We start from the raw sequence: 26,858 nt of genomic DNA, 5'->3' as shown, positions 1-26,858 counted from the left end.
TATTACTTAACAGCCCATACAAGCAGGGAGAAACGTAAATGACGCTTTCTTTACTTCTCTTCTGCTGAAAAGGGGGCTCTGACCTTGGAATACGAGCCTTTCGTTCTAGCACTGATGTCTTTCCAGCCGGAGTGGGCTTTTCCCCTGATTTCCTTTGTTCAATCAGATTGAAACGTTCTGTTTTTACTTACTTACCTCTCCCGTGGTGTCCAGCACCTCCTACCCCTACTTGCAACGTGAACAGTACTGACCAACGAATGCTTGTTATCGTTTACTCCGATTTACTCGCATATATTTGTCACACACCCTCAAAGGAATGTCACCAGGCAATACTTTGTTCATATGGTTTGAATTACTGTCATACCTAATAGAACAAAGCTTCGTTTGTTTAAATAGTCTACAGTTAAGGCTTGATGTTTCGTACTCGCACCATGTCTTCATAAAGGGGTGGTACCTTGTTGAGGAGGAGCAACAATACCAGGAATATGGACGATGTCTTCTGAAATCTTGGTTTTTAAAGAGAGAATGGCACTGAGTTAGACCTAAGTTAGTTTTCCCTGCAGCTGAGCAGTGACTCCTTAGTGTCCCCAGAAAGCAGAGGATTTCAGTGTGCTGTCCCGTTGGTAAGGATGTCAGCGGGCGTGGTGAAGGGAAGAACAGCAGCTGTGTCTCTAGCGTCAGCTGATGCTCTGCTCAGTCTATGCCAGGTCATGGTTCATTCGGCATCACTGGCTTGACTTAGTGTGCCCCCCTGTCAGTTCCCCTTGCACGGGAGCCCTGCCCTCAGGAGACGGCGTCTGGTCCATGCCCTTCCCAGATTCGTGTCTCTGGGATAACTTGGAAGCACAGTGAAATAAGCTTCCTATTAGTGAACTAACACTAGCATCATTTGGGTGGAAACATTAGTGTTTATTTTTTCCCTTTTCTTCTTCTAGTTTCCAGAAATTTAAGCTCCAGGTAGATGTCACGATTTATACAGATTGCTGAAGGAGTCAATACCTGAAGCAAAAAGCAAGAGCTTTTGAAAGAGCTGCTACATTCATAGGCCGATTTTTACAAAGATGTTAGAAAACATTTCGTGGCTATGATTCATACCCTGATGCTTTGATTAATTCTTGCATTGCACAGATTCCTGATTCAGTCTGTCAGATGATTTCCCTTCGTGAGACTCTACAGGATTGCGAAAATTCACTGATTTGTTTCACAAATCCTTTCATCTGTCTCCTCGTGTAATACTTTCTGTTTTTAAAGCTGTGTTTTATCTTCCATCTCCACACGGCCTTGCTGCACGGCCAGGCTCCATCCTACGCTAAGGCCCTGTTGCCTGCAGACTGCAAAACACTTTTCCGAGCCAGTGTGTGGTTTCATGCTTCAGGGGAAAATGCTGTACTTTATCAGGTCTTTTCAACCTTTCACAGGAACGCTGTGACAGTAAAATGAAGTCACCAGTGAAAGTACTTCTCAGTTCTTGCGAAGACACCTGCGATAGGATTCCAGGTGTTGGTATGGATAAACTTTTCTTTTAAAGACTAGTATGTTTTTTTTATTGGTTTTAGAGAGAGAGAAAGGGACATCAGTTTGTTGCTCCACTTATTTATGCATTTTTTGGTTGATTATTGTATGCTCCCTGACCAGGGATTGAACCCACAGCCTTGGTGTATCAGGGTGATGCTCTAACAGCGCGACCCGGGCTGATATGGGTAAACTTTTAATTTGAAGATATGAAGGTGCTTGCCTTTGACAAGGCTCTACCAATAAACATTTGGCTGTTTGTGTCCAGTAGACGGATGTGTTTTTAAAAAGCAGTTTTGCAAAATGTGTTAGCAAAATGTGTTAACTTGAGCGTTTGGTTGTCGGTATGTATTAGCATTTTTTGAATGTAGATGCTGTATCTTGATGTTGGAGTGACTTCTCTGTATTTATTGATTCGCTTAAATGGCCCATCGCTCCATCTCCCCATCTGTAAAACAAGATCACAGCCCTTCCCCAAAAGCGGTGAGGGTGTTCAACAGCCACGCATTCATGGTACACAACCAGCAGCACCTGTCGCTTTGCTGACTGTCAACGTACTAATGCACACACATGACAGTGAGTTGGAAAGAACACAGTTGAGGACCTGCTACGAGATAAAAATGGGAGGGTGTGAGACGTGTTGGGTTAGGACAGTGGTATTTATCTCATAGGTATATTTTAACTCAGAGGCACAGCAGTTATGTTTCTGTGGCTACATGCTGGCCGGAAATGCATCAGTTTAAATAGTTCAGGATTTATTGTTTTTTTCTGGGAGCCCAATTACCCTAGAGAAAGAGCCCATTGTAGACAGATGGTGGCAGTTCAGAGATCGATTATAATCAATGAGAAGTCCTAGCAGCTGTCAGCTTCAGAAAGCAAAGAGGGTTATCAGACCTGAGAAACAAGAGACATGAAAAGTAGAGATTGATGAGTATTGGATGCTACTATTCATCATCCCAGCTCCCGTCCATTCTTACTCTCTGGAGCACTCAGAACAGGAAGCGTCTCCGACTTCACGTTACCGAGGCAGTTCCGTAAACATTGGGTGCCTGGACGAACAGAGCTGGAGGCAGGTGCAGAGGAGTTCGCTGATTTTTCCTGCTGGATGACATTGTTCAGTTACTCTTGATGGAACGAAAAACTGTTGTAATAATGACGTTTGAAAATTCCACAATCTCTGTTCCTTCTTTTCCATGTAAAGAAGTAAACTCTGAACTCCATTCCTTGACTTCATTAGAAGTACCGTAAGTCATCACTTCATGGTGTCGGTAGGTTCTTGGAAACTGTGACTTGAAGTGAAACGTTTCATGAAACCAGTTTTACCTTAGGCTAATTGATACAAGTAAGAGTTAAGCTCCTGCAGCCTATTTCTGGTTACACAGCCATCACCAAACTTCTAAATAAAGATGCACAACACTTCCAGTGTTAAACATCAAAATAAATGAGAGCTATCCATATATTTAAGAAAGATTAATAAAAACAAGTACATTCTTTTCCAACCCACTAACTCCAGTTCAGGGTGTGGGTGGCTGGAGCCCCTCCTGACAGCTCAGGGCACACGGCGGGCACGGACTCTGGACAGGATGCCCTCCCACCGCAGGGCCACTCACACCCACACTCACTCAGACGGGACAGTTGAGACACACCGGCTTACCTCCTGTGCACATCTTTGGGATGTGGGAGGAAACCCACGCATAGCAAACACACACAGTGGCCCCTGCTGGGAATCGACTGTTTTTTCTCATCACCAATACAAAGAAATGATGTTGACTGAAATGGCATCATCCAAGGACCTGCTGTGCAGTGAATCGGCCATCTCCCTCCAGTTTTAGGGAGGGGACTTTGTAGATAAAACCTGCAAACGCAGGGCACAGAAAGCCAGTCCAAATTTCTGATCCTTCTGAATCAAAAGTGACCCCACGTGATGGGGCTGGACTGTGCCTCCCATGGGGCAATCCGAATGTCCTGCTGCCGTTGATCAGCCTTCTTCACTCCTACACTCTTGCTGACTTCTCATTTGAACTCTTGAGAAAAGAAAATCTCAGCATTAAGAGCTTCCCCAAAGGTTAATCTCCAGTCTTGCTTCCTGATTTCCAGACAGAACTGAGTTAAAAACGTAAGTGAGCGTGTTTGTTTTTCTGTCTCCAAGGTGTTTGGCCCCACGATCATCCTCCCCGCCAAGGTGGGAGAGAAACACCCCGTTACTCAGAACACTGACAGGAACTAACTGTGGAAATGGTGACTTGGCACAGTGTTGGCTGGGGAGGTCCAGTTCTCCTTCAAGCAGAACTAAAAGTTTCCCAAATCAATTCTGACAAAGTGAGGTTAGCATTCAACTTTCTGGAGTTTCTCAAAATGGTTTAGGATGTTTCAAGTCAACTCCGTGTTTGTTGCCTGTTTTTCAAATTTCTAACCTCTGCTACCTGTTGGGTACTTCATTTATGTCAAACCTTTTACTTTCTAAGCTGTGTGGTGGACGTTTTGTCCTGTAAAAATTACCCTAGAATGTAAGTATCATGTGATGGTTTTGATTTAATGTTGGGGTCAAAGAGAGGGCACTGTGTGGCCTTCCTTCAGGGAAGAATGGAGGGCTGTCTTGTTTTCCTCATCTGGTTCTTAGAGTGCATTCAACTGACAATAACATAATAGTATATCAGGGTAAAAAATCACTCGCCTCCACTGGCTCTGTGTGTGGACAAGACTTGGGCTCAGATTATGGATGTGTGGGTGTATTGTTGACTGTTAATGTGTGCGGCCTTCAGTGCTGGGCACAGCCTACTCCTCTTCTGGGTTAGTTATTTTACTTTAATGGGAAAAGAAAAATATGGTGCATTTGAATGACATAATAGACAAGTACATGTTATTGAGATATAAGTAAAATGTGGGTCAGGAAAAAGACAATGAAGAGGGTATTTCACTATTTCTAAGCTTTGTCTCACAAAGACATGGTTGTGTTTTTGAATGACTGGTTAGAAGAGCTATCCAATTTAGTGTGGCATTCTTTGTGAGTCAGATGACTGTTTCAAACAGCTTATTTTAGACTTCAGCTACTGGGGAAAGCCACTATTTTCCACCAAAAAGGTTTGATCGACTCATGGTGTTTGCATTCTGGCTATTCTATCCAAACCTAGCCTGTGTGTGAACCCCAACAAGCGTGGGGCTGAGCGGAAGGCAGCTGTTCTGGCCCTGTGTGTGGAGAGGGGGTGGAGGTGGGCTCGGGGCTGCAGAGGCTAGTGGAGGAGGCTGAGAGGGTGGCGTGTCTGACTGTGACTCAGTTTCCCAGGAGAGAGTTAAAATCCCGCCAGTCCCACTGAGGGGCCAGGAAGCAGCTAGTGGGGGAGATCTGTTCTGAGGCCCCCAATTGCTCTCCTCCATGACAGAGGACGCTGGGGAGGCACTGGGTGACTGCAGTCTGCTTCAGCAGCTCAGCTGCGTTGACAGGAGCAAGCTGTGAGACAGCCCTTGGCCAGAGCGTCTGCAGAGCTCATGTCTTCCTGCCGCCTCGATGTTCGTTCCTGCATTACTTTTCCTCCTCGCTGCATCAACTGAGGACTGTCCTCTTCCCCTTCAGTGACCATCTTCAATGTAGGTCTTCACCCACTCTCACCATGGTGCCCTCTCCCAGATTTAGCACATTTATTTTAGTCTGTGGCCCAGGTAGTTTTTAAAAGGTGTGAATTTTTACCCTTTCCTCTTTTTGGCAGGATATTTCTATTTGGTAGCTATTTTTCCATTTCACTTCTTTTCCCTTTATTCTTACCCGCCTTTTCATTACAACAGGGATTAATGCAACATGGTTTCCATCCAGGTTAGTATTAATCCGTGGTTGTGTTTCTAGCATACTAACATAAGTGCCCTTGTACAGACTGTTTACACACGAGATACCTGAGTGTTTTGTTGTTTGTTTGCTTTTTTACCAGATGGCCAAATGAATGACCTACCTGCTTCTGTCTTCCAAGATCATAGATCAACAACTCTCTTCTTTAACAACTGTTATCATTACTACCATGTACTAAATGCTTACTCTGTGCCAGGCTCTGTGTAAAGCATTTTATGTGCATGTTCTCATTTAATGTTCCTATCAACCCAATGAAGTAGGAGCATCCTCCCCATTTACAGCTGGGCAGGTGGAGACATAGGGAGGTTAGTGAGTTGCCCAACTTTGCCTGCTAGTATGTTCCATAGCCAGGACTTGAACCTCATCTCAGTCTAGATCCTGTACCTTAACCCAAAGTAGGTACTGTCTAGAGCAGAATTGTCCCCCAGGGGCATTGTTCAGTACCTAAAATTATCTTTTATTGTCATAACTAGGAGAGCTACTGGCATATAATGGGAAGAGGCTGTGGGTCCTGCTAAATATCATGTAGTGTGGTCCTAAATGCTAAAAGCACCAAGGTTGAGACTCCCTGTTATGGATGTAGCAGAGTATTTATTTATTTATTTATTTATTTATTGGTACGTGCCCTTAGCGGGAACTGAACCCAGGACTCTCTGGTCCGCAGGCCGACGCTCCAACCGCTGAGCCAGACTGACTAGGGCTGCTGCAGAGTATTTATGTTGAACAGTTCAGGGTACCAATCAGGTGATGTTCTGGAACTTTAGTTATTTCAAGAAATGTTCTTTGTTTGCATAGTTTTAAAAATTATTGTTACATTACTGAATTGGGAGAAATACATAACTGATTACAAGGAGAAGACACTGAGTGATATTCCTAACTTTTGAAGTGCAAAGGATTTCTATGCTATACCTCCCTGGGGTATGGTTATGGGAACAGAGCATGTTGTTTGGATAATTACAGCAGGCATTTTTTCCTTTGGTTCTCACTCAGGCTGTACACATAAGTTCTGCTAGATGTCAGCAGGAAAATTTTAAGTTGTGAAATTTGGTGTCCTGGCCCTGTTTGGGTCTCATAAGTGAGTGCAGCTCACATGACCCCACAGACCATGCACCCCAAACCCTGTGGTCTGGGCCCTGCGTGAATGGCTCAAGTTTCTTTGCCGAGGAGGCTGCACATAGGTTCTGTGGGAAGTTCTCGCAGCCTTAATCACAACCTTCTGTTTTGTGTTCCAGTCATGTGCTCAGCCCCTCTGCTCATCAGGCACATTCGAGCATCCCCAGTTGGAGAAGTTTAAGGTCTTCCTGTTTGTCTGAACTCCTGGCAGCGAAAACGTAGACATCTGTGCATTGTCCAGCCGTTTCCTTCCCTCCAGCCCCCCTGCTCACGCCCCCAGCAGCCGCTCCAGGCTGTATTGTTCCCGTTCTTCCTCAGCTCGACCTTGTGCTAACTGCCTGTTTGTTGTAATGACTCCTCAGATAACGTATCCTTGGGACTTTTCTTTTCATGAAATGCTGGGGGCGGGGGGTGGGGCAGGGGAATCAAGGAATCAAGCAAGGCACAACCTTTTGAAGGGTATCTCAGACCTCGGCGAGACTTAACTTCAGTTTCTGCTCAGCAATGTCCTTACTGCATTTTAGGATAAAATGTTTGTATGGTAGGACGTGAAGGGCAGTATTGGCCGCAGGTTTCTGCCGACCAGGGACACCCCCTCCGATCTCTGTCCTCCTCACCTTCCTGGACACTCGGCCTCCTCATGCCCCCCGCCCCTCCCATGGCCTGCTCTTTGGTCCCTTGGGCAGTTTTCTCGGTTCCCCAGGGTAGGTCCTCCTGTCTTCTTATTCCACACCCTCGCCTTGGGAGTTCTCCTTCAACCCCTGGTGCTCCTTACCAGGGAGAGTCCACGTCCCTGAGTGCCCGATGCACTTCCACAGAGATCGCCAGTGTCTCTTGACCCAGACTCGACTCGTGATCTTGCCCAACATGTCCCTTTTCCCATGTTCTTGTTTTTCTTTATCCTCATCCGAGGACATTTTTGCATTTATCTTTAGATAGAGCAGGAGGAAGAGAGGGAGGAAGAGAGAGAGAAACATGTATGTAAGAGAGAGACATTGAGTGGTTGCCACCCACAAGACCCCAGCCGGGGCCGGGGACAAATTGCAACCAAGGTACGTACCCTTAGTGGGAACCGAACCCAGGACTGTCCAGTCTGTGGGCTGATGCTCTAACCGCTGAGACAAACCGGCCAGGGCCCCATGTTCTTACTCCAGGGAATAGAAGCATTCAAGTGGTTGTACGATCTGTGTCATTCCTGACCTACAGAGCCTGTTAGTCGCCTTAGTCCTGTTGTCGCTCCTGAACATTTCTTAAATGTGGCCCCACTACAGGAGTTCTGGTCCTTTCCCGTTCTCACCGGGATCATGGCACGTCCTTCCCAACAGGCCTCCCCGGCCCTCCAGTACACCCCCTTTCCTGCCCCTTCCACATCTCTGGCAGCAGTCAGCTGGATCTGGGGCTCAGCTGCCCCTTTGAGCAGCACCCCATACCTCTTCCAGCGGCGTGCAAGGTGCACGAACAGCAGACACTCAGGGAAGGTCTGCTCCTTCCTGGCACTTGCCTGACCCTTGCAACTATCCCACAGACGACTTTTTCTAAAATGCTAGTCTGATTTAGTCGCTTTTATGCTGAAAATATTGTAGGGGCCCCTCATCATAATGTATTGGACACACATGTTCAGATCCTCACAGGATGGCTCCTGCCTGGGCCCCCCTGACTTCAGGGCGGGACACTGACCTGAGCAGGGCATACACTCAGGACTTTTTCTGGTGGCCTTCTCTGACTCCAGACAGAACAGGGCACAGCCTCTTTACTGTTTCCATGGCAGCGGCCACTCTGTTTGTGCCTGCCTGCTGTCTTATCTGTCACTCCACTAGCCCATGACCTTTTGAGGATGGTGGTCATTTTGCTGTCCAGGCACTGGCTCACAGCCAGGCTCGTGAATGGGCCTCAGAAGGTCCTGTTGGTTATGGGAACGCGGCCTGTCTTCTGCTCTGTCCAGCAGCCGGAAGGAGATCAGTCCACCCCTTGGCTTCTGGGTTTGGCTGTATGGTTTCTGAGGAATGGCCTCAGCCACTCAGCTTCGCTTTCTCTCTGTTGAGGAAATTAGGGTTCTCACAGACCTTGAGTGTCTTGCACGATGAAAAGCTTGTGGTTTTCTCAGTCGTGGTCACTGGAGCACCTCCCTCTCCTGCAAAGGTCCCAGGTGTCAGGAGCCGAGAGAGGATTTAGGGGAAGGGGCAGGTCGTAAAGAGGGTTGCAAACTCCTTTTTTGGCCTCACACTTTATAGTCACAGACTCTTCCCCAAGTGTGGCCATTCTGTTTTTCCTGAGCCAGATTAATACATATTTATTCTATCGAATGCACACTGCCTCTTTAAATGATAACCAGTTCCACTCCCACCCGTTACTGGGACCAGAGGACACTGTGCTCTGGAACCGGCGCAGCAGCCCTGCCAGGGCCCGGCCTCCGCGCCACGTGGGCTCACTGTCACGGGGAGCACGCTTGTCCCGTGAAACTGCCTAAGCTCGATGTGTCCTAGGAGTTTTCTTGATAGGATTTGGGCCAGAAATCCAGAGTCACTTAAAAGTCATCCTAGTTCCTTGAAATCATTTTTTAAAGTTCATAAATAATCCCATAAGTTAAAAAAATGAGTTTGAATGGGCAAGAGGGGTTGGAACACATGGTTAACTTTTATTCTTCTATTTAAAATTCATCATACTAACTAACTAGAAGATATGCCTGGATTAAATATCCTTTGCACTTTCAGCCATCATTTCTACTGACAGACAGACACGGGCACACATGCGTGCACCCCCCCACACACACACACACACACAGGTGTTATCAGCCACTTCCGTTCTGCTCAGAACATACAGTGTCAGCACGATCCAGTCTTTAGCCTTTTTTTTAAGAAGTGTCTTTGTGTCTCCACCCTACCGTCTCCAGCCCGTCACCCCGTGTATTGTCCTGCACACCTTGAACAGTGTTAGCTCCTGGAGGCACCTGCCTGGCCTTTCCTCTTTGGGACTTCAGTGCTTAGTCCAGTTAACATTGGCTGTTGCTAATCACCTTGATAAACAAGGGTCAACAAATGGATACTGATAGGAATTCTCCGGTTAGGGACGCTGGCAATATCAGATTCCTGTTTTCAGTGCTTTAGTTTTAGCAGCTACTTAATGAGCATTACTTTCAAAGAAGGGTGCCGTTTAATGAGACAAGAATAAAGGAAAAATCAAGAAATCAAATATTCTGGGTCCTGGGAAAAATAAGAGCTATTTTTACAGAATTGGTGCAGTTTCACCCATTATTATCGCAGAAATCGTTGCTTCTGTCCTTTCAAGCATCTGGGCCCTTGGTTTCCTTGTGGGGGAGGGAGGTGACTCCATGTGTGTGCACAGCTCATTTCCCACCGACACTGAGCCAGCCCTCGAAGGTCTGCATTTTGACTCCTGCCCACGTGACAAGGGCCCAGTACAGTTTGGCCCTTGTGTTTATGAATGGCCACCTCCACTGAAGGGCAGTTGGGAACAAAGGTCAGGAAGTTAGGAGTGAAACTAGATGTATTTCTGAGTGGTGTTCTTGCTGTTGGCATAGTTTATCCTCACAGCCCATGCCTGCAGCCAGGCCGTGTGGGGTTGGCGGCCAAATAATTTGTCTTGTCAGGACTCTCACCCCGGCCCTTGCTATCGTGATCATCGTCGTGATCGAATCAGTGTTACTGAACCTTGGTAAAATACTGCCTTTGACAGCATGGGGCCCAACATTTCCAAAAAGTACTTTTTAAAAAATCCATGATCTCACCGATAACGCCAAGTAAAATTGAAAATCACTTTAAATTAATGTCAGCTCAGCAGCTTCATCACCGGTCTATTGGGTTGGAGTGTTGAATTTTTAAACATCATTTGAGTCATTTGGTTGATTATAACAAAACAAGACATTTTATTAGATCATGAATAAGAATACTTATCAGAAATAAGTATCCCTGGATAGATGCAAATAAGCCTTCTGGGGCCATTGATAATTGATGAGAGAATTGCACTGCTTTACTTAATAATTTGCCAAGGAACAGAGAACAAACAGCAGAAAACATTAATTTTACAGGACAGTTTCATACGGCTTGTGTTTTGAAATAAAAGGGATATGACTTTTGACTCCTGCCTGAAACCAAAGTACTTATAAAGGAATCTCTGGGGTTTCAGCTTCTCCCGCTGGAGAACTCACGCAGAGATGCGTTCGTTCATCAGTTGGCTCCCTTGATTAAAAAGTAATTAAAACTCTATCTCCTACCATGTCCTCCGGCACATGGCTGTGAAATTCATCGTGAGCAAGCGTTTCACTTGTCCAGAACAGGAAGCAAAGGAAGGACCCTTGTTAGGAGAGTGGATTTCCAGCACTGAGCAAGGCTCTTGAATGGCAGGCTCCATCTCGGATGCCAAGGACAGGGGAGGCCTCGTTTTTACCTGTTAGCCCGAGACTGGAGTGGGGACTGCTCTGCTGTTTCCAAGAATGAGAGACACTCTGGAACTGGGAGTGGCAGGCTAGAGGTGGGTGCTCCACCCCAGCAGAAAAACTGAGAAGAGGGAGCCCGTCTAGCCCAGCTCTTTGACCATGGCCCTGGACAGCTCCCGGGCAGTGCCCAGGGCCATGCCCCCAGCGCCTGGTCTACTTTGCTCTGTGATCAGGTAGGACGTCTTCTGCCTCTGCATTTGGTATCTGTCATAATCTACAAGGTGTCACTGACTCCCATCCAGCTAGAGAAGTAGGTCCTGGAGAGCCACCTGCTCCAGGGGGAGCCCTGGTCTGGGAGGAAGTGATAAAAGGTGGTCAGTGCTGGAAGTGACTGACTTTGGGGGCTGGAGGTGGCAGAGGCGATCCCTGCAGACCCTCCCCTCTCACTTCGTACCTGAGACGCTGAAGCCAGAGTAGTTAAGGGGCCATGTGTGCTTACGTGCCAGTTAGCCGAGAGCCTAGACCAGGACCCACATTTCCCCTGTTTCCTGTCTGGGGTCCCCCCTCCCAATGTATGGCTTTGCCATTTGACAAACTTCAGATTATAGTGAGTTAATGATAGAAGGTAATTGGGGGGGGGGGGTATTTGGAGACACAGACCTTCAAGAACAGAATAATAAATACTAATCACTATGATAATAATAATATTGATTCCTACCACCTATTGAGTACTTACATTTATACCTTGCTTTACATGCACGGATTTTACAATCCCATGCACCCTGTGAGGTGGTCTGTGATCACCCCCACTTCACGGAGGTGACGTCCATTGTCCGAAGACATGGAGCTAGTCCGTGGTTCGGCAGGGCAATAGCACTGAGCTAGATCTGCTCTGCTTTGGATCCTTTCTGCCCCAGGACTCCTTTTACATGGAGAAATTGCCAGTGAAGGTGAGGCTAATCACCCACTCGCCAGGTGTGCCCTGAACAGGAAGTCCTCAATGGCAGCGCCAGAGGTGTGACCTCAAGTGGCCGTGTGGATGTGGGGTCAGGGATAGGGAGTCTGGGCCCTGTCCCAGGATAGTCTACGCGACTGGAGTACTTACCATGTGCCAAACACTGTTCTAAGCAGGGTATTTGTTTTAACCTAATTGATCTTCACAACAAGCCTACGTGGTAGGGTTAGTACCCCATTTGACAAACGGGAACCAAGGTACAGAGACACATGTGTGCCCATGGTCACCACCTAGGAAGTGGTAGAACCAGGATTCCAACCCAGACAGTCTGGCCCCAGACTGAGTCACTCGCCGCTGCTGCCTTTCTGGCTGAGCTCATGTGTCTGGAAGGGTGGAGCAGTGGGGTTGGTAGCAGCCTTGAGAAGGTGGCTGTTGATCTCACCCTTGTCCTGGGGGTGAGAGACCTTCCCCCAAACCTTGGCTGGCCCGTATTTCATGCTGGGACCCAGAATTGTCACGGGACAGCTTGGCACTTGGGGTACAGAGACTTCCCTACCATCTGTGGTGTTTTCTCCCAGGCTGGGGTGGTCAGGGCTGTGGGAAGCCGCTTGCTGTGATGAAGTGTGATCGTTCAGAGAAATGTGTCAGCACTCCAGGGACGTTCCTTTTTTATTACCCAAGCGAAACACAGCCTATTTTTTCCCTCTGTGGATTTCCCCCAGGCTCTCTTGCCTAGCACCTTTCTCTTACTGAGCCATTCGGGTTCTCAGTGAGTCATCCGCTCTGGCCTGGCGCATGCTGGGGAGGATGGTGGCAGGAGCCCTCGGGGCACCTGGACCCGTGGCTCTGCATGTGCGTAAACCTGGAAAGGCTTCCACCTCACCCACCTTGTTGAGCAGCCCTGGCAGCTGAGAAGCTGGGGAACAGGAGGTTCGGAATGTCTCTTCTTATGGAAGTGAACATAAAGCCATTTCTTCTCCCAGCCTTCCCAGGGATTTGTTTTTAAGTGGCCTGGTCTTGTGATGCACACCCAGTTGAACTTCATGTCTACTGTGCCTCACTATTATTGGAAGCTGGAACAGTAAGTCCCTGTTTCCAGGAAGAGCATTGGATCATGTGAACAAGTACAGGGTTCAGACTTCCAGAACAGGGTTTTCTCTGACCGTCTTGAACTTTGAGTCTGCCCTGACTTCACTTAGGCTGCCATGAGGAGAGCTCCCTGGGCGGGCCTCCGCCTCCCGCCGGGACATTCCTGACTCACTAGGCCCGTTCAGTGATGCAGGCCAAGACTGTCGTCTGCATTTATGGATTGTTCTGTGTCTGCAAGTACCTGACGCTACTGGCAACTGTACACCGAACTCGCTTTTCCTCAAAGGGTGTGACCTTTTGGGAACAACACCTAAGCTCATCTGTTTGCAAAGCACAGTTCAGATCCTAAGTACCTGGGGAATTCCTCTAGTTAATGGATAGAGAAAGTTTAAACGTGTGTCCCATTTTTAATTTGGCAGTCTCCTTAGGGAGAGTTGGAACCACTGGGTAACTCGATTTCTGGCTATGAAATCATTGAGGTGGACGGTGTTCAATGAACTGAGTGTACATTCAGCGTACAAGCCTGTCTTGCTGATTTTAGATATTTAAAAATCTACATTTACAAATGTGTCTGTATGTGTGTCTGTGTGCAGTCCTGATCACACAGTATTTCATGGGTCTTAAATATATATGAGAAATAAGGCACTGGAGAGGGGACATTTTCGATATGTGAGTTATAAAGAGCCATGTTTGCACACATACACTTTGTACTTTTGTCCTTTATTGCAGTGTGTTTGATACATTTCTCTGAGCTCACTGGTTCTCAGGCAGTATGTATTGTGGACACAACACAGGGCGGTGCAGACCAGAGGGCTGCAGGTTGTATCTTTGGTTGTGAAAAGCTGGAATCAAAACAAGCAAACAAAAAACCCAGTGAGACTGAATTTTTCAGTGGTGCTTTTAGAAATATGAACATCGTCTACAATAGACTTTGGACTTCTACTTTAAATCATTCAAAAACTCTTAATTCCACTACTGCTTAGTGGTATTGGTTAGAAACAAAGTGACCACAAGAATATGGAAGGTTTTTGTTTGTAGGTAGTGAGCAGTGACTAGCATTGCCTTGATCCCTGGGCAGATCTCAAATTAGGCTCTTGGTTTTTTTATTTGTTTTAATAGGTTTTAATTTTATTTTTTAGAGAGAGATAGAAACATCAGTGTGAGAGACATCTATCAGCTGTACTGGGCATGTGCCCTGACCGGGAATCTAACCGGGACCTGTTAATCCATGAGACAGTGCTCACTGCACTGAGCCACATTGGCTGGGCATTGGCTTTTGGATTTTAAGGATATGGGTTGCTTTACATTAGTAGGCCCTGTTCATGGATAATATCCTGTAGTGAGCATTAGAAATGCATCACTCCCCTGGAAGCTTTGCAAGCAAACACCATGGCTGCCGTAGCTTTGTTTGTGATCACTTGGAGAGTTTGTTTTAATGGGATCCTGGGTGAAGGTCGCTGCCGTGAGCTGTTCCTGCCCTACGCCCTCCAGGAAGTTCTTGGGCTGGAGTTTCATCAGCCTGTCCCCTTGGCCACTCTGGGCAGAGGCTTCTGTTGTGTACACGCATCACCTCCTTTGCCGTTGCTTGGAACCTCGGCGCCAAGGGCCAGCATCACATTAACCTCTCCCGCGTGGTCCGGGTGTTCAGGGCCAGAGGCGGTGCAAGGAAAGAAACACTTTTTTTATCATTTTTTAAGTAGCAGTGGCTATTTCCAGGTTAACATTTTTGTTTAGTACTAATTATTGCGTTTATAAAGTGACACCTTATTGCTGTTAATTTTTTTTTTTTTTTTTTTATCCTCACCGGAGGACATTTTTCCATTTTTTGTTCAGGTAGAGTGGGAGGGAGAGAGAGGAACAGAGAGAGAGAGAGAGAGAGAAACATTGATGTGAAAGGAACACATCGAGTGGCTGCCACCCGCACAACCTACCAGGGCCGGGGACAAACTGCAACCAAGGTACATGCCCTTAGTGGGAACCGAACCCTGGTCTCTCAGGACCGCAGGCCGACACTCTAACCGCTGAGCCAAACCGGCCAGGGCAATTTTGTTTTTTTTAAATAGGAGTTGGTTCAAAAGGAAATAATACCCAACTTAAAACAACTTCAGTGTTTTGGCATCTAAAGAAAAAAAATAAGCAAACAAATAAACAACAACGTCAACAAAACAGAAACAGACTCATAGATACAGACAATAAGCTGACGGTTTCCAGACGAGAGCAAGTTGGGCAGGCTGGGAGAAAAAGGTGAAGGGATTAAGAAGCACAGATTGGCAGTTACGAAACAGTCACAGGATGTCAAGTACAGCATAGGGAATAGTCAACAATATTGTAATAACTACGTATGGTGCCACGTGGGTACTAGACTTATCGGGGGAACACTTTGTAAAATTACATAAATGTCTAACCACTGTGCTATTCACCTAAAACTGATGTAGAATAATATTGAGATGAACAAGTGTTCGGTTTTAACATGGGAGGTATACCCAGGAGCTGATGAAGGACTTCATGGAAGACCCCTGTTCCCCCCTAATGCTACGTCCTCCTCCTTCAACTCTGAAATGGCATTTCTAGAAAACGTGCAGCGTGATCATGGCCGATTGCCCACCGGTGGCTCTGCCCCCGCCTTGTGCCGCGGTGTTGGTACAGCGGTTCACGGGCTCTGCGGTGACTGGTCTATGTCCTATGACGTTTCGTTCTGTGGCCAAAAGCCCAGCCTCCAACCTCCTCCCACCTCCTCCGTGATCGCTTGCCCCTTCTGATAGTTGATGCCCTCACTCTGGCCCTGTGGTCTCCATTCTTTGGAAAGACCTGGCGTGTCCCATGTTGCAGACAGGCCTCTGGGCAGCCCTGCAACTTTTTTCTGCACCAATACCTGGTACCAGCCGGTCCCGGTGGCGTCTCCTGAGCTGCCAGCTGACCTGGGCTTCCCCTTCAGACAAAGGTCAGCTCTCCCCTCCTGTGCTGGCTAGGAGCGGCCTTGCGAGCCGCAGTCCTAACGGGGGGGCTGCAGCGGGGGGCTGGAGCCGTGCTGGGAGAAGCAGCAGAAGCAGAGACAGGAGAGCAGAGGCGGCTCCAGGTGAGGGAGGACTGTTTGGGGAGAGACCGCGGGAAGCACCTGCCGTGGGAAGTATTCCTCCACCTGCCACTCTGAGTCACTTCTCATGTACTCAGCAGGACTTTTTCTTATCTCCTAGTACTTCCATTCATTAACCCTAAAATAAATATATTAGGAGAGCAGACCTTTATTGGAGCAGCTCACTTCATTGACCTGTTCGGTGAATGCTTCTTAGATAGTTGCCAAGCTTTAATGTGTGTCACTAGGTGATGTTTATTATTGTTTAATTTCAAAAAGCTCTTTGCCACGCATATGGTAGGGGATGGTGATGTTGGCTTGAACTTGCCAGCAGAGAGACCGGAGGGGGGGGCAGGCACTGTGACTCTGCCAGGAGCCTTAGTCCTCAGGAGAGGCTGGGTTGTGCTGTGACCCTGAAATCTCCGCATTGGCAGCACAGCCTCGGTTTCCCACCCACACTGCGGGTCTGCATCCAGGGGCGCAGTGCCTCTGCTTCGAGAGAGCTGGATTGGCGGTCCCTCTGGTCTGACGAAACAGAAGGGCACATAAAGACAGACCTCCCAGTGACTTTTAGATGTTGCACAACGTGGAAGTGGGTTGAGAAATTTTAACCCACCCTGGCTGATGCAGAGGTCTCTGTCTGGGATTTTTCTGATCTCACGTGAGAGGGAAGAGAGTTGGACAGAAAAGCCAGCTCGACTCTTCTGCTCAGAAGCGGCACGATCGGCTGAAGCAGGTCCCCTGGTCAGGCCTGCCGTCAGTGGCCTGGAAAACTATAACCTCCCCCAAGGACGGACGGACATTTGAAAGAATAATCCAGTCTTCCACAATAGCTTTCCCAGAAGCTGCCAGTAGGGAAGGGCCTCTTGTTCTTGTTGATCCTTGTTACTTTGGGTTGTTTTATGGATTTGTGAGAAGGACTCAGAAATAACAGGTGGCATAATCCTCTCCATTTATCATGTGTGGCTTTCTTAAGCTGTTGGGAGGGAACCTGGCGGGTGGCACTGTCTGGTGAACAAGCAGTCATTCTTTCTGCCTCTGGGCAGACAGGACTGGAGGCCCACAGTTGCTGTGCGAGTGGAGGTTGGTGCTCCTGGCACTGGGAGGGGCTGCCCAGCTGTCCACGGAGATGAGCCCGCAGCCCCTCCTCCAGGGCTCTTTATGCTCAGAGTTGAGTCACTTAAACAGAAGTCATTTGGAGTCTCCCCTCCATGACACCAGGAAGTCCATGAAGAAGGAAACTGTGTACCTTGATTTTTATGCGTAACTTCTTTATTTTCCACCCTTTGACACTTTTATCTATTCAAACTCTGCACTTTCTCACTGATCCTGAAAAGACCGACGAGGCTCCCGCTAAGACTTATATTTTGCCTGACATCACGGAACTCACTAGGAATATGAAAAATACGTTTTGCTTGAAAGTACACAAAACAGTGGCATTAAAAGGCAGGCAACTCTTCAAGTTCTTATTCCATGTTAATAAACGACAGAACCTTTGACCCCTCAGTATGTACAGGACATGGGCACCTCACCCTGGCTGTCGGAGCTGAGCCAGATCAAACTGGAGCATCAGCTTGAGAGCTGGATTGTTGGTCCCTCTGGTCTGAGGGAACAGAAGGGGACGTAAAGAGACCTCCCAGTGACTTTTATTTATTTATTTATTTATTTATTTATTTATTTATTTATTTATTTGTTTATTTTGTTCAGATAGAGTGGGAAGGAGAGAGAGGAAGAGAGAGAAACATTGATGTGAAAGGGACACATCGAGTGGCTGCTACCCGCATGACCAACCAGGGCCGGGGACAAACTGCAACCGAGGTACATGCCTTTAGCGGGAACCGAACCCGGGTCTCTCCAGACCACAGGCTGATGCTCTAACCACTGAACCAAACCGGCCAGGGCTACAGTGTATCTTTTTAAAGTGTAAAGGTTTTAGAAATCTGTTTTAAGTGGCACCTACAAATGTAAACACTCCCTCGGCCAGAAGATGCCAGAGCAGGGTTCTCACTCCACTGCAGACCCCACTTTGTCGTGGGGGCTGGCGGTGCACTGTGGGGTGGTAAGCAGTAACCGTGGCCTCTACCCACTAGATACCAGTAGCCCCACACCCCACACCCCCAAGTTGTGAGAACCAAACATGTCTCCAGACATTGCCAGATGTCCCGTGCAAGGGGAGAAGAGGCAGAACCGCCCCTGGTTGAGAACCGTGGTGTGAGAGTTTTCCCGGGAGAGTGTGAGGAAAGGGACTTATCTCCAAGATCGTGGGATGGGTGCTGGCTATAAACAGGGGTGTTAAGCATGTTGAGACTGTAACTCAAAGAACAATATAATTATTAGTGCATTTCCATAGTCTGTATTTTAGGCGGCAGCCAGGGCAGATGCCAGTTTTTTTTGTTTTGTTAATCCTCACCCGAGGATATTTTTCCATTGATTTTTAGATAGAGTGGAAGGGAGGGAGGGAGGGAGGGAGAGAGAAACATCGATATGAGAGAGACATTGGTTGCCTCCCTCATGACCTTGACCAGGGCTGGGGATTGAACCTGCAACCCAGGTACATGCCCATGACTGGGAATTAAATCTGAGACCTTTAGGTCTGCAGGCCGATGTTCTAACCACTGAGAAACCTGTCCAGGGCAGATGAGAGTTTTTAAAACCTCCTTTTGGTAGCTGATTTCTTTTTAAAGTCACGCAAGGTGCTAAGCGTTTCGGCTCAGCCCTGTCCCTACAGTTCTAAAGCTGCTTTTGTGCTCAAAAGAGAGACGGCCCTGAATGTACAGGTAGCTGCTCCGTGCCCTGCGAGGATTCCTGGACAACCCGTAAGCTGGGGGACAGCTGGCTTCCCCGCAGTCACTGGTCCCTGTGACCCGTGTGGCTGAGAGCTGTGCTGTGGCCTGGCTCTGTCCAGGGCAGGGCCACACACTCCTCGCCTCCTCTCTTCAGCCTCTCCCTCCCCAGCACCACCTCACACCTGAGGCTTCCTCCCGCCCATCTCCTGGGCCTTGTTAAAAATGCAGATTCTGGCAACACCTCCAGAAAGTTCGATCCAGTGCGGGGGGACCAAGGATGTAGTCTTTTTAAACAGGTGGCCTGGGTTCGCCCAGAGATGGCAGGTGGTGCGGGGACCACACTTCAAGCAGCAGCACTCTGAGGCTCTCTCCGAGGCTGGGAGCAAGCACACCCCCTCCCTCTACCCCGATGCTTCCAGGAGACACCGCAGCACCTGCTGTGACTTGGGTCCGTCTGCGGGAGATGGAGATAATGAAAATAGGTGTCAGCCAAGGAACTGCTAGTGATGGAGGAGAAATATATTCTTCTTCAAAGTGTATTGATTATTTGGACCACATGGGCAGTGCAGCAAATTTATTATTGATAATAGGAGTTAATGTTTTTGAGTACTTACTGAACCGCCCATATTTTAAGCTAATCGTGATAATGATTGATAATAGTCAACATATGTTGAGCACTGTGAATTGGAAGCCCCGCTGATTATTTGATGTACACTTTCTCCTTTAATCTTCATGGCAGCCTCATGAGGAAGATGCTGTCAACCTGATTTTGCATATGAGGAAACTGAGGCTGGCAGAGGTTAAATATAAATAGACTTCGAAGGACAAACAGCTGTTAAGTGGCAAAGCAGAGACCTGATCCCAGGCCTGTTTACAAAGCTCTTAAAACACTGCCACCCCCACTCGCACTGGTTAGTGGCCCTCTGCCTAATGCCCCTCTGCACTGGCTGAGCGGGGGCAGAGAGCAAGGCTGCGGAGAAGCCTCCAGCCCAGGTTGGTCCTTCTTAAAAGGATGGCCCTTCCTTCTTGTCGCACAGATCCTTCCTCATCGCCACGACCTGCGCCCTCCTGGTCCAAGTGACTCCGCCTGGGGAGGGCCGCCTCCCTCCCAGAAGCTGTAGCGCCTTCCTCAGCCTGCAGAGCTGTGTTTTCGTAACTTATGCATAAAATGTGGTTCCAATGCAAAGAAATACAGCAAACCTTTTTTAGAAGAAAAACTCCTTTGGTGAAGGACTTCAGCTTCTGGGATGGCGTCTCTCAGAACAGGGCCTCCCAGCCGAGGCATCCGAACCCACCCAAAGAGGCTTCAAAAACGGAATCCTGCCCAGACCCATCTTCTAGCCACTGCCTCACAACAATCCGGATTCTGTAGGACCAGAGAGGACCCTGTGCGTGTTCTCTCTAGATGGACAGGTTGACACACACACAGGCCGGAAGGACTATTTTTGACTAAAAGAAATTAAAGACACATAACCAAATGTAATGCATGAGCCTTGATTGAGTCATGGTTTTAAGAAAACAGCTATAAAAAAATGGGGCAGGGTAGGGAAATTTGAGTGTGGATGAGGCTTTGAATATAAGGGCATTATTGTCAGTTTTCGTGGGTGTGTTAGTGTTATTGTAGTTATGTAGGAGAATGTCCTTATTTTGGGGAGGTGTATCATCAAATATTTAGAGCTAAAGTGTCAAGACATCTGCAACTCATTTTCAAACAGTCCAGAAGAGAACTGTCTGTGTGTGTTAGTGTGTACGCCACAGAGCAACAGAACAGGTGTGGCAAGGGTAACACGTGTCATCTGGGTGTTCATTGTGTGTTCTTTTCAACTTATATCTGTGTCTGCATATTTTCATGATAAACTTGGAAAGCAGACCAGGCAGGAAGCTTCCAGAGACAGGATCCCGTGACGGACCTCACAAACCTGATCCAGCCTGCACAGCGCCTGTCCCCTTTAACTGTCAGGCTCTGTGGAGAACACATGTGTAATCAACCCATGGGCCGACCATTTATCAACTCCTCCGTTCTCTGTTTTCTGACTATAGTATTACTCTAGGTTTCTGCAGAATTCTCGGAGGGGTTGGTTGTTTTCTTATTACTTGCTAAGAGGCTCATCGGATCTTTATGACAATCATAGCATCATTTTCTGAAAATCAGAGGGCCATCTTGATCATTCACAAACATCAGGGATGTGATAGGAGAGTCAGGTGTCCTGGAGGGAACGTGTATTCAATGGCCTGTGGATAGAAGACGTTGACATGGAATGTCAATGAGGGCCTGGTTTACTTAAGTGAGCTTTGAAGAAGCAGAAATTGCATTGAGTAGCGGCAGTGGATTCCGTGCTAAGGAATGCTGTGCCCGAATCCCTGTGGTTAACCATCAGTAACAAGGATCTACTGCCCCTTTGATATGGATGCTCTCAGCAGGCATCCCTGCTCCTGGACAGACCAAAGCGGGACATTTGACAGAATGCAGGCCACTCTGGAGCCCCTTGCTGTGCTGTTCCCAGGTTTTCCCTTGTTCCTCCAACCTGAGGACTTTCCTTGGATGCTCTGTTATTGTCAGTCGGCCTTGGATTTCCTGGCTATTTCTCTTATCAGAGCTGGGGAGACCAAACAAAGAATAAAGGCTTCACTCCAGCCACTCTGGCATGGACATAAGAATTTGGTGCAGTGGATAGTTTTAGTACAAATGGGCAGGGAACTAGACAGTCTAAACTTAAGCACATGGGTCCCTAAATAACCCTGCCTTAAATTTGGCATGGGCCGTTCTGCTAAGCCCGTATGTGCCGTCTTCCCTTCTGAAGTCTCACTTCCTTTCTCTTCAGAAGTTGCCACCTAATGGTATTCCTGACTCTGGGCAGAGCTTGGCATGTCCATTAACACCCCTGTCACCTGGGAGTCAGTAGCAGAGTCCTGAGGTTCTGCAAGAGGACAAATATGTAGAGGTTTTATATTCATATTGAACAGTTGCAATTAAATATTAGAGGGGTAAGGATGGAGATCGGTTGGCCATAACAGTAAATTGGTTTTCTAATCAAATTGGAAGACTTTGTAGTAGCCTCGTTTTCTCTTAACAGGCTGGGCTGTCCACCTGTTGGCTCAGAGTGTTTATGAGCCTGGCGGGTGGGTGTAGCTTCTTGGGGACTCCCGGGAGTCATCGTGGCTTGTTTTCTTATTCTCCTCCAGAATGGCCATTTTCATTACAATCTCCTCCAAAGCTCTTTTGTATTGGTAAGTTTTTCTTCAAAAGGCATTTCTATTTGGTGATATTTGGGGAGGGGGAACGTGAGAACGAGTGAGTGGGAGTAGGTTATACTCGGGCCTGAAGCTAATTTATTTTCCACAGTTGAGTTTGGCAGCTGGGTCAAGTAGTGGGGAAACAGGAAGTCAGATCAGGATCCCGCCCTGAAAGCCCACCAGGGAAGCATAGACACGAGTGACCTCATTCATCTCTAAATAGCCTGTGCTTAATCTTTCTCTGTGCATAATGGCCAAGTTTCTGTTATCTACTGAGCAACTGCATCGGTTAAATTGCTGTCTGACCAGTGTCATCAGTGTTAGGGGGAAAGTTCCTGGGGGAAAGGAGTTGGTATTTATTGAGCACTTACTATGCCATGCACTGAGCAAGGTGCTTTAACAGGTTCATTTTACTCCTCACAATTTGTGAAACAGGGTACTCTTACCGTTCCTTTCAGGTAGATGAGGAAGCTGAGCTCTGAGAAGTTAGATGTCGGTCAGTGGTGCAACTGGATTTGGAACCCAGACCTTGTGGATGCCAAAACTCTTGCAGTTGAACACACAACCATGAATAGCCTCATTACACACACACAGACACACACACACATTAAGTGCCTATGTTTCCAGTATTGTGCTAATTTCCCAAAACAGCATGTTGCATAACTACAATGGTATGAGGACTTTCCAATGGGTTATGTTTTATGGGCTAAGTAGTCATCTCTCACTAGATGTCAGCCAGCGTGGGGACACTGGGCTTCCTTATTTTCTCCTCTTTCCTCCATCTTCCCTAACTCCCTGCCCCACCCCACTGCCAACATGCCATGGGGCTCTTTGTAGTTCTTATGCAGTTGAGATGGCCTGGGTTGATAAGATCTAATTGTTCAGAACAGAGCCATGCACCCTGATGTCAGATGTGAGCTGGGCAGTTCTTCCTGACCTTGGAGAGAGGGCAGAAAATAGGGCTGCCAGCGAGCACTGTGGCCCCTGTTTCAGGGTTCAGGCCCCTCTGAAGGAGGTTTGAACTGTCAGAGCAAAGCCCTCTGGTAATGAAGCCATCCGTCTTTGGGAACAGAATGAGTCCTTGTGAGATCAGAAACAATGGGCACGTTGAGTTCCAGACCTGGGGTGAAGGGGAGCTCAGGCAGAGGCCCATGATGAATTGGGACAGTTCATTCTTCACAGGCAAGTTTCTGTTGTCAACAAGTCCACTCAGTGGTCAAGATACTTAGTCAACGGTCATTTTTGAATAATTTCCCCAAGTGACTAAGTCATGAACTCTTCTCTGAATTTTTTTTTTTCCTCCTTGTGTTTTAATTAGTATGTTTTATTTTATTTAAAAATGATCCTCTGAGAAAATGGATGAAAAATGAGTTTGGGTAGCAATGTGTTTTTCTTTTACTGCATTGTTTCCTTCTGTATTCTCATTTACCCGTGAAGCAAGTACTCATATGTCACTGCTAGTAATTTGATGCCCAGTCAATAAAATTAGGTGGTGTTGCTCAGTACTGTTAAGCAAAAACTTTTGGTGCAAGTTTTTCGAAACTTAGCTAGTCTAGCATCAAAACAGCAGGCAGAGACCTGTAAACTTTAAAAAGCATAGCCAGTCTGTTGATGGTTCACTGCCAGTTATATCTAGATCTGTCTGGATCCCTGTGCTGTTTGACTTTTTCTAAAAAGATGACGGAGCTGGAGCCCCTGTGCCAAAGGGTGTCCCTGGGATGGGTGGAGGGCTGGCACGGCCCCTGGCCCCTGTCACGCTGCGGGGAGACAGTGTGGCCACCAGTCAGTAGTGCATAGGAGACGGGAGAGCTGGGAGGAAACAAAGGAGCCCAGCCAGCGCGCTGGAAGGGCCACGTGCTGGCTGGGGACCGGGACCTCTACAGCAAGGTTCTGTGGGGACCCGAGTGGTGGCCTGGGCGGGGAGGGTCGGAGGGGCGTGGAAGGGGCGGGAAGGTCAGCTGTGTGGGCGGGCGGAGGGGCAGCTGTGCAGCTCACACCGGGGTTGGGGACCGAGAACCTGCCTCCCGCTGCCTCCCGCTGCGGGGCGGGGCCTGGGCTGCTGACCGCCTCCTCTCTCCTCCCGTAGGTGAGGCCAGCGGCGCTGCGAGCGAGCGACATGGCAGCATGACAGCCCGGACGCTGGAGGGAGGCTGTGGGAGCGAGTGCCCCGCAGCAGCGACTTCCCTCTGAGCCTCCTTCCCCACCGGCTTCTTTCAGTGACCCCGTGGACTGCTGCCTCTTTTTCCGCCTTGAACATCAATATGTGTCATGTCATTGTCACCTGTCGCTCGATGCTCTGGACCCTCCTGAGTATTGTGGTGGCTTTTGCAGAGCTCATTGCCTTCATGAGCGCAGACTGGCTGATTGGGAAAGCCAAGACCCGCGGCGGCGCGGAGCCCGAGGAGCCGAGCGGCGGCCCCGCCGAGCCCCACCACCCGACGCTGGGCATCTACGCCCGCTGCATCCGCAACCCCGGGGTGCAGCACGTCCCGCGGGAGACGCTGTGCGGGCCCTACGCCGAGAACTTCGGGGAGATCGCCAGCGGCTTCTGGCAGGCCACTGCCATCTTCCTAGCTATGGGCATCTTCATCCTCTGCATGGTGGCCCTGGTGTCTGTCTTCACCATGTGTGTGCAGAGCATCATGAAGAAAAGTATTTTCAACGTCTGCGGGCTCTTGCAAGGGATTGCAGGTGAGTGTGCGAGGGAGGGGAGGGGCCTGACACGCTTGCTTACTCAGTTACCGCCGGTTTTGGAGACCCCAGTCTGTCTGGCCAGGTTGACTTTGCGAGAAAGTATGTTCTCAGCAACTTGAGCGCGCTGCCCTGGTCACTCCCCTTCCTGTTTTACTCCCCTCTGGTGGAGAGAAGCGTCTGCTCCCTGCTCTCATGTTCCGTTCCTTGCCTCTCCTCGGCCTCTAAGCTGTCAGGTTTTGTTGGAGTAACTACTCCTACTCTGCTCTTCCATTTACGCTAAAAGCATGTTTTGTACATAGTGCATGCACAGAGGAGTGAGGAGTTAGATCCCACCTGCAGCAAGCACTCTGAGAGGGAATGTGCGTGTGGGGTGTTCATTCAGAGGTGGAGCTGGCTGCCACTGCTGTCAGGCCCAGCCCGATGAGTTCAGCTTCGGTAGGGGAAGCAGCAGGCAGGAATTACTATCAGCTGCTCAGACTTTAATGCCCTGGTTTCAGTGGTCTGTGTCCTGGAGACTGCTGAATGTTCTGTGCAGATCAGAAAATATAAACGAACTCTTCCACTTTCTTGGGATTTCTCACTAATGAGCTGGTTAGAAATTGGTGGAGAAAAAAGTATGAGCTCCTAACAGCGATCAAGAGGAGAGGCTGTGAGCTGCAAGAAAACTTCCAAGGCCACTGGTTCTTTCATGGACTTTGCTACGTGGCTCTGAAAGGTGGATCCTGAATGGGGAAGGGGGGAGAATAAGTCTGTCTAGGCACAAGGGACTTGTTCTAGAGGGCAGAAACACACACACACACACACACACACACACACACTCAGCAGAGTGAAGACATCCTCAAGGAAGAAGAGGGATAGACTTGTGCATTGATTTTCAGAATAGAAATTAACATCTCAGCAATCATAACCAAACTATTTATTAATCTGAACTCTAACATGAGAAACAGTATTCCACCTACAATGCTAACTGAAGGGCACGGTGACTCATCTCTCAGCAAATTCTCAAGTGTGTGCACTTAACTCGACAATGAGGATAAGCACTGAGCCTGGTGTCCAGGCCTGTAAAGAAACAGTCAAAATGCATTCACTCTAGTCTGCCTTATAGCAAAGTCTTGAGCTCAGCAGGGCTGACTTCCAGGTAAACAGGTCAAACACAGGTTTGTTTGTTTTTTATCCCCAAACAACTGATAAGAATGTTTTTCATTCCTCGAATCTAGGGGGTGGGGGCAGGGCGTGTGTGTGTGTGTGTGTGTTTAGGGGGGCAGTGGGCCCAGAGAAATGACAGAGGACCTGCTCCACAATCCTGGTCTGTTTGAATGGTCTGCCAGGAACAGCTATTCCAGGAATGACCCAGGCACCAGTAGGCACTACAGAATTTGGGAGGCCAGGATTCCACTTTGATCTATTTTACCTTTGCTACTAACTTGAGTTTCACTTGAGATAAATGTACCACCTCTCTGGACCCTGGCATTCCTCTCCTGAAAAATAGGGAGACTGCAAAATATGACATTACCTTAGATTTTTTTGTTTTAATTTTAATTTTTGATTCCATGAAACTTATTGGCCCCTTTTGATTGACTCCTGAAATCTGAAATTTGCTCTGTTCAGCTTGTCAGGTCACCTCCTAGAAATGTTAAATAAGATGGGTTTCGATACCAAATCATCTTTCCTTGTCAGAGAAATGCCCTACTCAGTTGCCCTCAGACACACAGTGCCTCGGGTGTGTACATATATGCGAGTATAGCTTCAAGCTTCCCTCGAGGAGTATTACTAAGGCTTTTAGAAAATCAGTGTGAACATGCAAATGAAGGGAAGCCGGCACACAATCTGTGGGTCCTGTTGAAGAGTTCTGGTTGACAAGAGGGGCGGTTGCCTATGCATTTACTGGTATCCAGGTGTAATTGACTTGTCATCCCTAGGCATGCTTTTCATCCTGAGAAACAGTGCCTTCTAGCAAATCAGTGGCTGTTTACAGTAAGGGTGGGACTTCTCGGACCCTAACACCACACCTGTCTTTTACAGTCATGCAGAAGCAACTTGTAGCTAGCCTTCAGTCTTAAATAGTATTTGCATGCAGTTTTTTAATATGGTGTTTAGTCCAGTGAACTCAATCTCTCAAAGTGGATTAGTCCAGCAAATCTTTTGGTGCTCTTGTCTGCTGTTTCACATAA

At 48.0% G+C, this 26,858-nt stretch overlaps 1 protein-coding gene across 1 annotated transcript in view; it reads left to right on the top strand.

Moving 5' to 3' along the window:
- LHFPL2 (LHFPL tetraspan subfamily member 2) overlaps positions 1-26,858 on the top strand; it is a 140,682-nt gene that overhangs the window by 92,247 nt on the left and 21,577 nt on the right. Inside the window, exon 4 of the mRNA XM_036278785.1 lies at positions 24,080-24,684. Within this exon, the coding sequence (XP_036134678.1) occupies positions 24,255-24,684 (430 nt within the window). The 5' untranslated portion in view covers positions 24,080-24,254. The remainder of the gene's footprint in view (positions 1-24,079; positions 24,685-26,858) is intronic.

This window comes from Molossus molossus, unplaced genomic scaffold (assembly GCF_014108415.1).
Source record: "Molossus molossus isolate mMolMol1 unplaced genomic scaffold, mMolMol1.p scaffold_m16_p_3, whole genome shotgun sequence".
Classification (NCBI taxonomy): Eukaryota; Metazoa; Chordata; class Mammalia; order Chiroptera; family Molossidae; genus Molossus; species Molossus molossus.
This window is presented reverse-complemented; position numbering and strand designations above follow the sequence as displayed.